We start from the raw sequence: 12,741 nt of genomic DNA on the forward strand, positions 1-12,741 counted from the left end.
GGACCCGGTTCTCCAAAATAATGATCACTTTACATCATTACTTATTTGAAATAAAACATTTTAGATTACTCATTTTCTTGAGTAAATGATTCTCATTTGTGACAAACAACAGATTATCTATATAATTGTCCTTTTTGTGCAGGCTTATACTTAAAATCTTGTTCCCTTACATTGTGTTAACAAAGAAAAGAAAGGAAAAAACAAAGTGCTGTTCTTTTTTTTTCCCTCTCCTTGTTTTCTTCTAGGATGGAGGTTGTTATGGAGATCTATTTTGTAAAGCATTGAAAACATACAATATGCTTTGCTTTGGAATTTATCGATTAAGGGATGCACATCTAAGTACTCCCAGCCAATGCACTAAACGGTAAGTCCAGTCTTTCAGAACATTTCTGCTTTTCAGTCTTCAGGTGAGGAAGATCCCAGTGCCTGTAATAAATCTAAAAAAGAGCTTTCTCTATTTTTTACATAACTTTGCCACAAAAGCTAACTCTTTGGGGGCTTAATGATGACTCTTTAGCTGAGCTTAAGAGTGCAGGTTAAGCTTAAGCCAGCGTTAGGCCGGCTATCATAGCATATGTTTTCAGCTAATTTTAACAAAAAATTTTTAAAGTAGATTTCCAGAACATATCTCTGTCTTGTTTGATTTATGATGATCCATTGCTGAAAGGAAAGGAAAGGAAAGGAAAGGAAAGGAAAGGACTTCAGTTTGCTTATATAATAAGCTGTAAATTACTGGATAATAGTTTAGATTATAGTAGCTAGACTTTCTTTTTTCTGAATGCTCAAAACATACTCCCATGGGCTTTCCCTTGGTGCTATCTGTATCTGATCATCGTTTCTTCCAGTAAATGGAAACCCTTCTCTAGCTAGGCTGTATTTTTACTTCAGTAGCACCAAGGCTGACCTCAGTGCTGTTAATAGAGCAGACACATTTGCATCTTTCAAACTGGTGGCTATTTAGCAGCTTACTTGAAATGTGTCTTAATTAAGTGCCCACTAGAAATACACACACAGACTCATCCCAGAACAATTGCAAATCACAAAACATCTGTTACTGTTTCATTCTCTACAAAAACCGTCATTACTGGGTGAAAATGGCAATAAACAACCCTGCAGCCTACCAAAGCGGTTTCTCCTGTAAGTATTTGGACAAAATGGGTAGAAAAAAGTATTTTCAGGTTAGATTTACACTGTACTTGCTATATTTGGGATTATTTGTTGGATTAATAAGTGACTTCTGTCCCTGAGGCAGCTAAGCAGATTTCTTACCGGCACTGAATTAATTTGAAGAGAAGTTGTGAGCTTTGTGACCAATTTTACTCATTTCTTACTGGGATAGAAAATGCCCATTGGCTTGCTCAAATATGTTTTTCACATGCATGAAAAAAAGTTAGCAGCAGGGTTTATAAGCCCTTCCTACCCTGAAAGTGTGTTAGTTGGAGGTGGGAATTCGTGAAATGGATAGTTTTTATTTCAGGCTTGGAATGTATTCTTAGCAATGCTGGATTCTTGGATGTGCAGATTTCTCTTTATAAGTACTTTTTGAGGCCATGAATGTACATGTGGAATGAATGAACAAAATTAACCTTACCGCAAATTTGCTGATATATTTTACTTAATTTGTTTTATGTACAGTCACAATCCAAACAAATAATTATATCCCTTGCTCTACTGTAAGTGTTTAAGTATTTATTAAATATCTAGTAAATATGTATTTAAATATAACTGCGTCCCTGCTTTTCAGCCATTCTTTTAAATACCATTGCTGGTAGGTATGTAACTGGTTTTTGTCAATATGTAAATCTGGGTGCTAGTCATTGCATTATGGCGCAACTAGTGAAAGGAGGGCGATTTGTACAGTGTCTTCTCTGAAAAATCATGACATTATTCACTTGAAGAACATCATACTCAGACAGTATGTCTGTGGAATAGAAAACATACAAAAAGAGATATCTGACATAAGAAGGTCCTAAATCATAATGGGTATTATGTGAACTGAAATTAAGTACACACTGAAGGAAACAGAAATGCAAAAATCGGGGCAAACGTTCATGAGATAACTCTAGAAAAAAATTTTTAGTACAAATCTAAATATGTTTTCTCTTTCTTTCTTTCTTTCTTTCTTTCTTTCTTTTTTCTTTCTTTTTTTCTTTCTTCCTTTCTTTACAGTTACGTTATCACAAACCCACCGTATGAATTTGAGCTTGTGCCGACAGACTTGATCTTCTGTTTGATGCAATTTGACCACAACGCTGGCCAATCTCGGGCCAGTCTTTCTCATTCCTCCCATTCCTCCTATTCTTCCAGCAAGAAGAGCTCATCAGTTCACTCCATCCCATCAACAGCAAACCGACCGAATCGCACCAAGACCAGGGATTCACGGGAAAAACAGAAGTACGTGCAGGAAGATAGACTTTGATACGTGTACCTGCTCCCACTGTGTGTGAAACTTGCATTCACCACCCATTCTCCCCAGTTAATGTTTCCAGCAGTGATGTTCCCCATTTTCCCATGGAGTTCTCCCCTTTTTGTACACATATTTTGCATATGTATGACAGTGTGCATGTGATTGTCATTTTTATTTCACCACCATAAAACCCTTAAGCACAACAGCAACAAAGCAGACGGACCAAAAGTTATTTATGATGCTAGGGGAGAAAAAAAATTCTAAACCCATAGGCACACTGAAAACATAAATAACTCACTGCAGTTACTCTACATATCTGAAAATAGAGTGTATTTAACATGAACACTTGCTCTTGATGTCAGAGTCACACAAAGAAAGTAATTTAGTGCAGAAGTATTGATGTATGTTTCAGTAGGTTTTTTTATATTCGTATTTACAAGAGTTGCTACATTTATTTGAAGCTTATAAAACTAACCCATTGAGGGGAAAAAAAAAATCCCTCCTGATTTTTCACTCTTAAAGCTTATATTATATAGGGCTTACACTCATTGTATAGATTATTGTTACACACTTGCTTTATACCAAAGCAACATCAGGGACTTTACCTGCTTGTTTAAGGATTTTCTCTAAAATAGTAGCCTTTTGGAGATAGTGTCTTTTCCCTTTAACATTGAAATTGGTGGGGCATGGAGTTGTAAAACTCCAGTGGTTTAATTTAAGTTTAGAAAGCATCTAATTGCATATTAAATTATTATTCTGTCTATTTATACTGCCACATGAATAGCTATATTTTCTTTCACTTTTGACATTTGGGATAAAAAGCCATATGTATCATAAATATTGGATGTAAGTCATTAAAACTTCCTGGGACTTTTACGTCTTTAAAAGGTGAATTAGTCACCTTATGTACAGAATAAATAATGTTCAGAAAAGAGCAAGCATTTTTCTATGCTTAAGTATCAGTTCTCAAGGGACTTTGTTCCTTTCCCCAGATGGTAGTTTAACTTTTCCAGGATAGAATAGTGGTATAAATCTTACAACAAGAGTCCTAATATGTGAAGAACCTCTAGAAATCCTGCTCCATGTTCTACCTGGTTCTTTGCAACTTGTGCATGCCAATATGGAGGAAGACAGGGGAAAACAACTGAGTGCCTTTAAGGTCTTTCCCATTTGGGAAGAAAAATTGCTGTGCCCTAGACAGCTAATGAGCAAAGCAAGAGGGTTGGTGTGGTAATACTGTGCTGAGGCATCATGTTCTAGACACTTGCCAGAATTTGGTTCTCAGCAATGACACATCTAGCCATACAAAAATTGTGGCAGGGAATTAAATAAAGTAGTGAAAAGGAACCTATTCTAGCTAATCATAGAAATGATACTTCAAGCTTGTTTATGAATTTCAAATGCCAACCTTCTGAAACATAGAACTAGGTCTAGCTTGTATGAAGAGTTTTCCCAGGGTAAGGAGGCCAGAAACACATACCACCTTCCCTGGCTACCCAGCAAGAAAGCATGCAGACAGGGAATAAATACTTGGAAGTGGGAATGATTAGTATTTTAACTGCCAACCCAGACAAGGTGCTTTTATGGTTAGTGTTGTTTTCTACCCTTCCCTTCCTAAGCATGATAATTCTGAAGATTTGCTTGCTGTGTGAATTGACAATGAAGCCAAGCACTTTTACTGACAAAACCTGGAACCATATTAAGTGGGCTGCAGAGAGTACCACTGTGCAGTGTTAAGCATAATGATTGGAATACGGTATATATGTGCATGTGCATTCAAATGCAGCTGTATGTCCTATCAGTGAACTACATTGCAAATTATGGATGATCCCCTACAAATGAGTCTATTACAGTTGCTCTTCATCCTAAAGACAAATTCATGTGTTTCTTTTCTCAAAGAAAGTTATCATGTTTTGCCCTAAGAATATTTATTACTACAAGGATGTGCCAGTTAAAGTGCTCAACAGGAAATATGACAGTTTAAAAGCATTGTAAAACTTACATAGCTTACTTCTTTTTCTAAAGTGCAACAAGGATGAATAGAATGGGCCAAGGTATGACAATTAATGGTTCTGCATGACCTAGCAACTGCTGTGGGTTTTCTTCTATAACTTTGTCCTTGTGAAAACTTGTGAAATTAAAAAAAAAAATAGTTACAAACTTTATTCAGTTATTGGTTGGTTTGTTTGTTTGTTTGTTTTGTTGGTTTTCTTTTGCCCTTTTTTTCCCTCCAAACCAGAAGTAAAACTGGCTGCTGCTGCTGCTGCTGCTGTTGCTCAATCCTGTTTTATTTTTTTATCCTCTCATCTGCTTGCCTTTCTAATTGCACGTGTCCTTTTGTGAACACACAGGTTCCTGCTCAATGAAGATGCCTACCCTCGCACAGACATTACTTTTATTTCCCATTCCTCATTCCAATTCCTTTCCTCCCTTCCCTCTTTACTCCCCTGTCCCCTGTGTATGTTCATGAGCATCTTTTTATGTTGGCAATACTGACTGAAGATAGTCAAGAGCAGTTACGCATTTTTGAACAATGTTAATGTCTTTGACACCAAAATGCTTTTCCATTAATGTTTTATCTGTTTTCAATTTAGCAGAAGGAGGAAGGGTGTTAATATGAACCCACTTGTCACACACTATGTAATGATTTTATCCAAATAAATAGTATTTCTATAACTGTGTAGCTCAAACAGAAAAAAAAAAATACGAACAGTGTACATTAGAGAAGCAACTTGTCTACTTTGTAAGCAACAGAAGGGCAATATCTAATATGGATGCAAATTTTAATTCTTAAAATGATGGTAAATTCTGATTCTCCTGTCTTCTGTCCTAAAGTCAGAATTCTTAGTTTTGACTTTTAGTTACACAATGTGTAATTTCATTGCTAACTACATCGAACTGATCAAATAGTTTATTACAGCGATGAAGATTTTCTGACATGGATATACTAATGAAATTGGGAGGTTGGACGTTACAAGTAGAGGAATCAACTATTTTATAAGGAATCAACTAAATCAACTATGTTATGTTGTCAATTTTTTAATATTGAAAAGTAACAGGAAATCTCCAATTTGTTCAGAAACCTATCCCAAGTCAAACATTCTTAGTAACTACCCTTGTTAGTTTTCAAAAGTGTAAAAGCAGCACCAATGGCTAGAGATGATATTTTAGAGGTTTGAAAGGAGGTCCTGCTACCTATATCAGTACCGGCATGGTTTTGACAATGGAAACTAGGTTCCTGGAAACTTTGTTGATCTGAGTGTTCACACAAAACTATATCTAGCAAACCTGTAGGTTCTTCGCATGGGTTGCCACTGGCTTAAACTGGCAGAATCAGGCATTTTCCAGTGAAATTCCCATTATTAAAAGTAAGAATTTTGCTAGTCTGGAAAATTAAAAAAAAAAAAAGTCACCAAGAGCAAGTCAAAAATAGCATTTTTGTCCCCAAAATTTAGCTGCCTTGGAGCAAAATAAAGACCACAGAAAGTTAGGTTAGTTTCTTCTCTCTTTCTTTCTCTGCAAATTACTTACTGCCTGCTACACATAAAATACACATCTGGCAAACAAAGAATTGCTGAGCGGGTGGTGGAGAAACTTTCATTACTTTTTTCTCATACGGGAAGAAATTACATGGGAGAATTTTCAGTTTAGCTATAAACAAGCTACGTATGTGGAGAAGGGGAGGCACACAAATACATATAGACTCATTTGAAACTGCAAGTGTCACAAAAGAAAAAAAATGCATGTTTAAAAGAATTGTAAGGCAAATGGGGATTATGGTGAGAATACACATTTAGTAAAATCCTTGTGTCATGTTTAGTTAGTACTTTTTTTACCCCTGCTCAGAAGAGAGGGTGTTTCACAGTGACATGTGTTCAAATACGATTACTTGGTCCAGAATTGACAGCAATTTTAAAGCATCAAAACAATAGATCTGTTGGAAAGAATTGCTAGTCTTATGCAAGTTGAGTAAGTCTATATTTAATTTATTTGTATCTTTTTATGCTGCAGGGAACAGGCTTACACAAGATGCCAATTTTTATTTATGTGTAATAAGAGCTTGAAGCCTTTAGCACCTTCATGGCCACACTGGGATGCTGATAGGTTATTGCAAACACAGGTGTTTGAGAGGAAAGTAAATGTTTTCTGCTTTCTGATACATGAAGTTACTTAGCTGTTCCAACATCTTTCTGATGATACCGTGGAAACCAAACCCACCAGATAGCATAGGAAGATCAAGGACTTTCTTGAACAACTCTTTTAATAAAATAAAATAGAAACCTATGCCTATTCTCACTGTAATATAGAAACGTATCTGGTAAGGATCCATATGCATATGCCAAAAGGCAGAGAAACAGGCTGAATGTGACAAAGAACAAAAAAAGTTGGTGAATATAACAATATTTAAAGACTTGAAAAAGGGTTTTCTGGTCTGATTTGAAGGAAAGAGTAGGTAGTTTGTTTAAGATATGTAAAAATCTATGCAAAGACTTTGGAAGACATCAAAGTCAGACTGGGAGCATAAGAAAAAAGGCTGAAAAGTGTGTAGGCATTCAAGGAAGACATTTAGTAAATGGCAGGAGAATATCTTAGTGACCAAGAGTAAAGATGAGGAGTGTCAAACTCACATTTCAAAGGTAAGTAAGTGTAGAGGTCAATGACCTTTCACAGGAGATTCATCATAATGCAGTCAAAGACAAGCAGAAAACAGCAGAAAAGGAACAGGAAAGGTATAAAGCTGGGTCCAAGCATTTGATTCTGGAGATGCTAATACCTGGATCAAGGTTTCAGCATTGTTGAAAAGCAAAAAAACCACCCCAAAAAAACCCTCCAACCCAAAACAAAACAAAACAAAAAACAACCACCCCCCCCCCCCCCCCCCAAAAAAAAAAAACAACTCAACCAGCAAAAGAAATTAGAATCTACCAGTTTCTGTGTTTATTATTTGTCTGTGTTACTTGCCAGGCAAAGATATAAAGAGACCTAATGGTGTCTTTTTAAAGATCAGCTCCCTGGATATGAATTTCATAGTGAAGATTAACATATACATAATTGCCTTGTTTTGAAAATTCCAGGGAAAACAGGGAAGAACAAAGTGCTTTTACACTGGCTGCTGAGAAACACAGGGCAGTTCTGATCCTTAACACTCACACAGTTCTCCCTTTCTTGTTATGAGATTGAATTACACCAAGTTCTGTTTGTGAGGAAAGTTTGTGCACCATATGTTAAAAGAAAAAAGGTAGAGATAAAAGTTCACAGTGCTTAACTTGCCTCAAAATCATTTTAAACACAAACCATTAGAAAACTGTTAGTTTGAAATTGTTTATGTGATCTTGCAAGGCTTTTAAAACATGATAACCATCACACTTTACACCTCTCTGAAAGGTTAGTTTAATCGTAGATCACATAAAATTGGTTTCCACAAATGCATAATGGTTCATGTGTCACACTTGAACTAAATGGTTTTTTAAATGGAGCTGAAATTATTTTGATGTGTACATATTCCTAGATTATTTTTTTCCCCTACAACCTTTCTTAAACCGGCCCTGATCAGGAACCATTCCCTTAAAGTCTCATTAATAATTCAGAGGTCCTGATTACTTTAAAAGATCTATGGAATTGAGGCGACTTTTTTTTTACTTTTTTTTTTTTTTTTTTTTATTTAAACTGCTTGACAAAAAGATAAATGAATGTAGAAAGAAGCAGTAGGAGTCTGGCAAGCTGTAGATCATCTCTGAACAGATTGTAACTTTATCATTCTGTCAGGAAGAATAATTTAAAGCACTTAATCAGTTAGCTTCAGTGTGCAGGATGTAACATTATGAATTCCTATCGTCCAATCTGTTCACATCAAGGGAACTTAATTATAATAGGTAAAGGAGAAAGAGAGAGAGAGAGAAATGGGAGGCTGAACATAGTTCAGACTCAGGCAACTTTAAGGGAGCAGGGAACTATTTACCCTGATCATAAATGAGTAGGATGTTTTAAGAAGAATTAAAATATACAGTAGCTTTCTTTACCTTCAGTAATAAGCCACTAACTAGTAATCAGTACAATTACTTTTTTTCAATTAATTTTTTTTTAAAAAATATAAGCACAAGTAACAAATATATATTAAACAAACAAAAAAAAAAGATGGATTAAACACCCATGAGTTTGGGATTTGTTGTTGGGAAGTGAGGGTGTTACGTGTAGATGCTTAAAATCCATATCAGGTATAAATAAGTGGTTAAATTTCATATGCACAAAAATTACTGAGAAGTTCAGGAATTCTGCAAATCAATACACTTGTTTAGAGGCCCTAACTTCGAAGCTAGGTGCTTATTTTTGTGCAATTATGCTGGGATATTTGTCCTTTATTCTTCCTGGTTTTTCAGTTTCTATTCTCAGCTTTACCTCCTGAGCTTTTGTGCTTGATCCTTGGGTTTCCAAGGTAGATTTTGCTCTGCTTATTTTTACTCACTTATTTATTTAAAAAAAAGCACTCCTTCTACTCCTGCCCGGATTCTAGCCCAGACATGGCAGCATTTCAGGGGTCAGCAAAAGTGTCAGGTTTTATTATGTGAGACACTGAAGCTTATAAAGCATTTCAGATTTCCCATTGGAATGAGAAGTAGTGCATACATGTAAGAGCAGCAGCTCTGATATGGTAAGCTTTGCATGTGATAATGAAAATGCCCCAGCTGTAGAATCCCACCTGCAGCACCATTTGTGCCCACTGCTCTGCATGCTTGCCTCTGGAATATGGGGAAGGAGAGTGAGAATGGAGCCCCCTGTTCACAAATGCTTGTCAAAGCACAGCACCTAATGACCATAAGCCACCCTAAGACCAGGACTTTCTAACTCTTTTCAATAGTGCTATCTTGTTAAGTAGCACAACTATAATTAAGAAATGACAGCAGAAATTGCTCTTTAAAGGGTTTAAGAAAATTATTTTAATTCTTTTTTCTTTTGTGAATTTTTTGATGTTTTTGTCCACATCTGCATATGAACAACACAATATAGCGGTCACAATGGTAAGCAGATAGGAAATAGCTGCAGTGCCACAGCCTCTCAGCATCCTCTCTCGTTCCCACTTTGCTCGCAGCCCATCTTAAATCAGTACCATAAAATTCTTCCTATGTTCACGGAAAAAGACACTGCCCAAAGATATAAAAGGAACAGCTCCCTCTCTAATCTCCCTTTAAGACCTTACTTTCTTTGCCTTGATGTCACATATTGTAACCAATCCATTCAGGATTACTCTTGAGCCCCTCATCTATAACATCAGGTGTGTTTCATACCACTTCCCAAACAGATTTCAGCAGTACCCCAGCAGCCAGGTTACTAAGTTGCAATATGATGGCCATCCCATGCAGGAAGGCTGCCATTGGGCAGCATGAATGAAAGCCCTATTTATTCTAGGACCAACTTTCACAGGAGATTCTTTCCATTCTACTGAATGATTTCTGAGCCAGGGGTAGCAATCACCCCAAGGCTGAAACAGTTCAGCGTAGCCTCTGATTCTTTAGGTGTTCCTCTGCATGTGGACCCACATGCTTTTTTCTGCATTGCCCTTATCCCATCTGCTCTCCCTGGCTTCTCAGTTTAGGCCTTTATTTGTATCATTTTTTCAATAGATAAAGGGTGTTCACCTGAGCATAAAAAAAGAAGCTCTCTTACATTCAACAAACAATCATATGGAAGTTTTCTTTAGCTTCTACTATTGAATCTGCAAACATGTCATCATTTCATAAAAAGTATTTGCAGGGGTATTAATCTAATGCACTGTACTGCTAGTAATTAGTCACAGTCACCTTCTATTGATCGCCTTTTCTCTATAAACTTTACTGACTGCTCCCCTCTCCTTTTTTTTTTTTTTTCAAATGTTTATGTGTTTATGTGCTTCACTAATTAAAACTCTCATTTTCCCTCCTTATTCTGTCTCTACCCATTTTGCTCCTTAGCAGAAAAGAAATGGTTTACAGATGAACCGGATAATGCCTATCCCAGAAACATTCAAATCAAGCCCATGAGCACTCACATGGCCAATCAGATCAATCAATATAAATCGACAAGCAGCTTGATACCACCCATCAGAGAAGTTGAAGATGAATGTTGACTCCTTCGAGGCCAGAACTATTTTTTTAAAGCCTGACAAACTTCATGAATGGTGATGTGACATTTATTCCTCTTATATGCTGAACAACTGATGGAGAAGTTAAGAAGGGCAAGCTTAATGGGAAAATAAAAAGTAGACAGATGATTGTCTGCCTTTAATATTGCTTCCACGTATTTTGGAAACTGTTTCATTTATAAATGAACATAATCAAAACTAGTCATGTATAGCCTCTAGCATTTTAAATTATTTTTATTTATTAGAAAAAAATATATTTTTCTTTTTTTTCTTCATCATCAAGTATATTCCCTTATAAAAACCTGCGTGTGTGGCCAGACTCCTAAGAATTTAAAAAAAACAAACCTCAGTCTTTGGCTTAAAGGAGAATGATGGTCACAGTTATAAGGACATGTAATTAAGGGAGACAAATGATATATTTGCAAGAAGAAAAAAAAAAGGTCCAACTTGTATTTTAGTAAAGCAAAAAAAAAAAAAAAAAGAAGAAAAAAAAAACAGTTCACCAAAATGTTTCTTTACTGGAGGATGTGTATTTTGTTCAGCATTGACACCAGCTCTTAATAAACTGAACTTATTTATTTTCAAACTTGAAAGTCATATTTTTGTACATGTAACATTCTGAAATATTCTTTTTTTTGTTTTATTACCATATACAGCTTATCTTAATTGCCAGTTATGTTAAGGTCAAATAAATAACCCCACACTGACATACTGCACCCTGCTCCCACACTATGTGCCCACATACACAGGCAGAAGCCCAGCATCCTCAATAACTTCCTGCGACACTACCTTAGTGAACATTACTACTCTAAACTGAGTGCCATGTAGATCATGTGTTCATAGGCAGCACTTTCTATAAATGGCAAATCTGGCAATTCCACTCCACTTCCCATTAGCCATCAGCAGTTGCTAATTTCCAAAAGTCAGGTTTGGCAATTCCTCTTCTTTTGCCATGCATTACAGTGCTTTAAACCAGAGTGCATAAATAGTGCATGAAATCATAAGTTATAAACCTTCACATCTACTATATTTTGTCCTTACTTCAGAAGTGCTGATAGTCTTGCGTCAGTCTTCTTTATTTATTTGGTTCAAATTCTTCCTATGTATAAAGGTTTACCTCCAGATCTTTGCACTTTGGTGATAGCTCATACCTTGGTAAAAGGCACGCTGAATCTCCTTTCGATGAGTTCATCTGAGGATGAAAAATTGGTTTAGCCTCAGGTCTGTAATCTCACAACATGCTGTTCTCAGTTAATTCCTCAACCAAGTAACATCATACTTTAGAATTTGGTTTTTGGGGGTTTTTTGGTTGGGGTTTTTTTTTTTGTTGTTTGTTTGTTTTTGTTTGGGTTTGGGGTTTGGGGATTTTTATTATTTTTTTTTTTTTAGTTCATTTTTTCCTTTGCTGGGACACCAACATAAAGTACAGTAATAACCAAATCAAAATGAAGTTAATGAATGTATTATGATAATCTACAAAAGGCCTTTGATGGGTGCCTTTTGTGTCAGCAGTTTCACAAAGTTGCCAACAAGCTTTATTGCCATCAGACAAAAATATGATGTTTCATATCTATGCTGCAGTATCTATCCACCCAAGCATTTGCTGTTTTAAATGATTTAGTAACTCTTTCTGTCTCAAATTAGCAACAATCTAACACAATTGTGTGACCAAAAAAAAAAAGCACCAAAACAAACAAAAAAAAAAAAGGCTGTGCTAATAAAGATTAAACCAAAACCACAGTCATCAGGAAAGAGAGATTTTCATTGTGCAAGTTAACTTTAGGCTTTGTGATTTTGCAGAATTGTTAAACACCACAATAAAACATACTATCATTAGAGAAATATCAGTGAATCGAAGAAATACAAAGCAGATGATTAATTTGTTGTGAAAACAATGATGTCCACTATATAATCCAACATTTAGGCTAAACTAACTCAGCTTTAATGTTTGTCCACTGGCTGCAGTACAAATATAACCATACTAACACCTAATAGACTTTATTCTGGAGTGACTTCTTGGACTGTGACTACTTTGTTGTTACATTTTGTAGAATAGTTATTTAAAGACAATACAGGAATTGTTAATACAGTAGCTGTTAAATTGGATTGTTTAAAATATTTCACTCTCCTACAAAGTAACAAAATAATTTAATTAGGTTTTCATTATTATTTATACCATGTTTAACCCATTTCACAGTCCTCAAAACAGAAGATTATT

General features: G+C 35.8%; 1 protein-coding gene across 1 annotated transcript in view; it reads left to right on the forward strand.

The window, feature by feature from the left end:
* The window catches only part of LOC104406521 (calcium-activated potassium channel subunit alpha-1), a gene marked incomplete at its 5' end in the record, with an annotated part of 66,013 nt that extends 54,790 nt beyond the window's left edge, over window positions 1-11,223 (forward strand). The window contains 4 exons of the mRNA XM_010015554.1: window positions 246-364; window positions 2,170-2,394; window positions 4,433-4,461; window positions 10,354-11,223. Of these exons, the coding sequence (XP_010013856.1) occupies window positions 246-364; window positions 2,170-2,394; window positions 4,433-4,461; window positions 10,354-10,508 (528 nt within the window). The remainder of the gene's footprint in view (window positions 1-245; window positions 365-2,169; window positions 2,395-4,432; window positions 4,462-10,353) is intronic.
* Between the last annotated feature and the right edge of the window lie 1,518 nt (window positions 11,224-12,741).

Source organism: Nestor notabilis, unplaced genomic scaffold (genome assembly GCF_000696875.1).
Source record: "Nestor notabilis isolate BGI_N333 unplaced genomic scaffold, ASM69687v1 scaffold8410, whole genome shotgun sequence".
In the NCBI taxonomy this organism is placed as follows: domain Eukaryota; kingdom Metazoa; phylum Chordata; class Aves; order Psittaciformes; family Psittacidae; genus Nestor; species Nestor notabilis.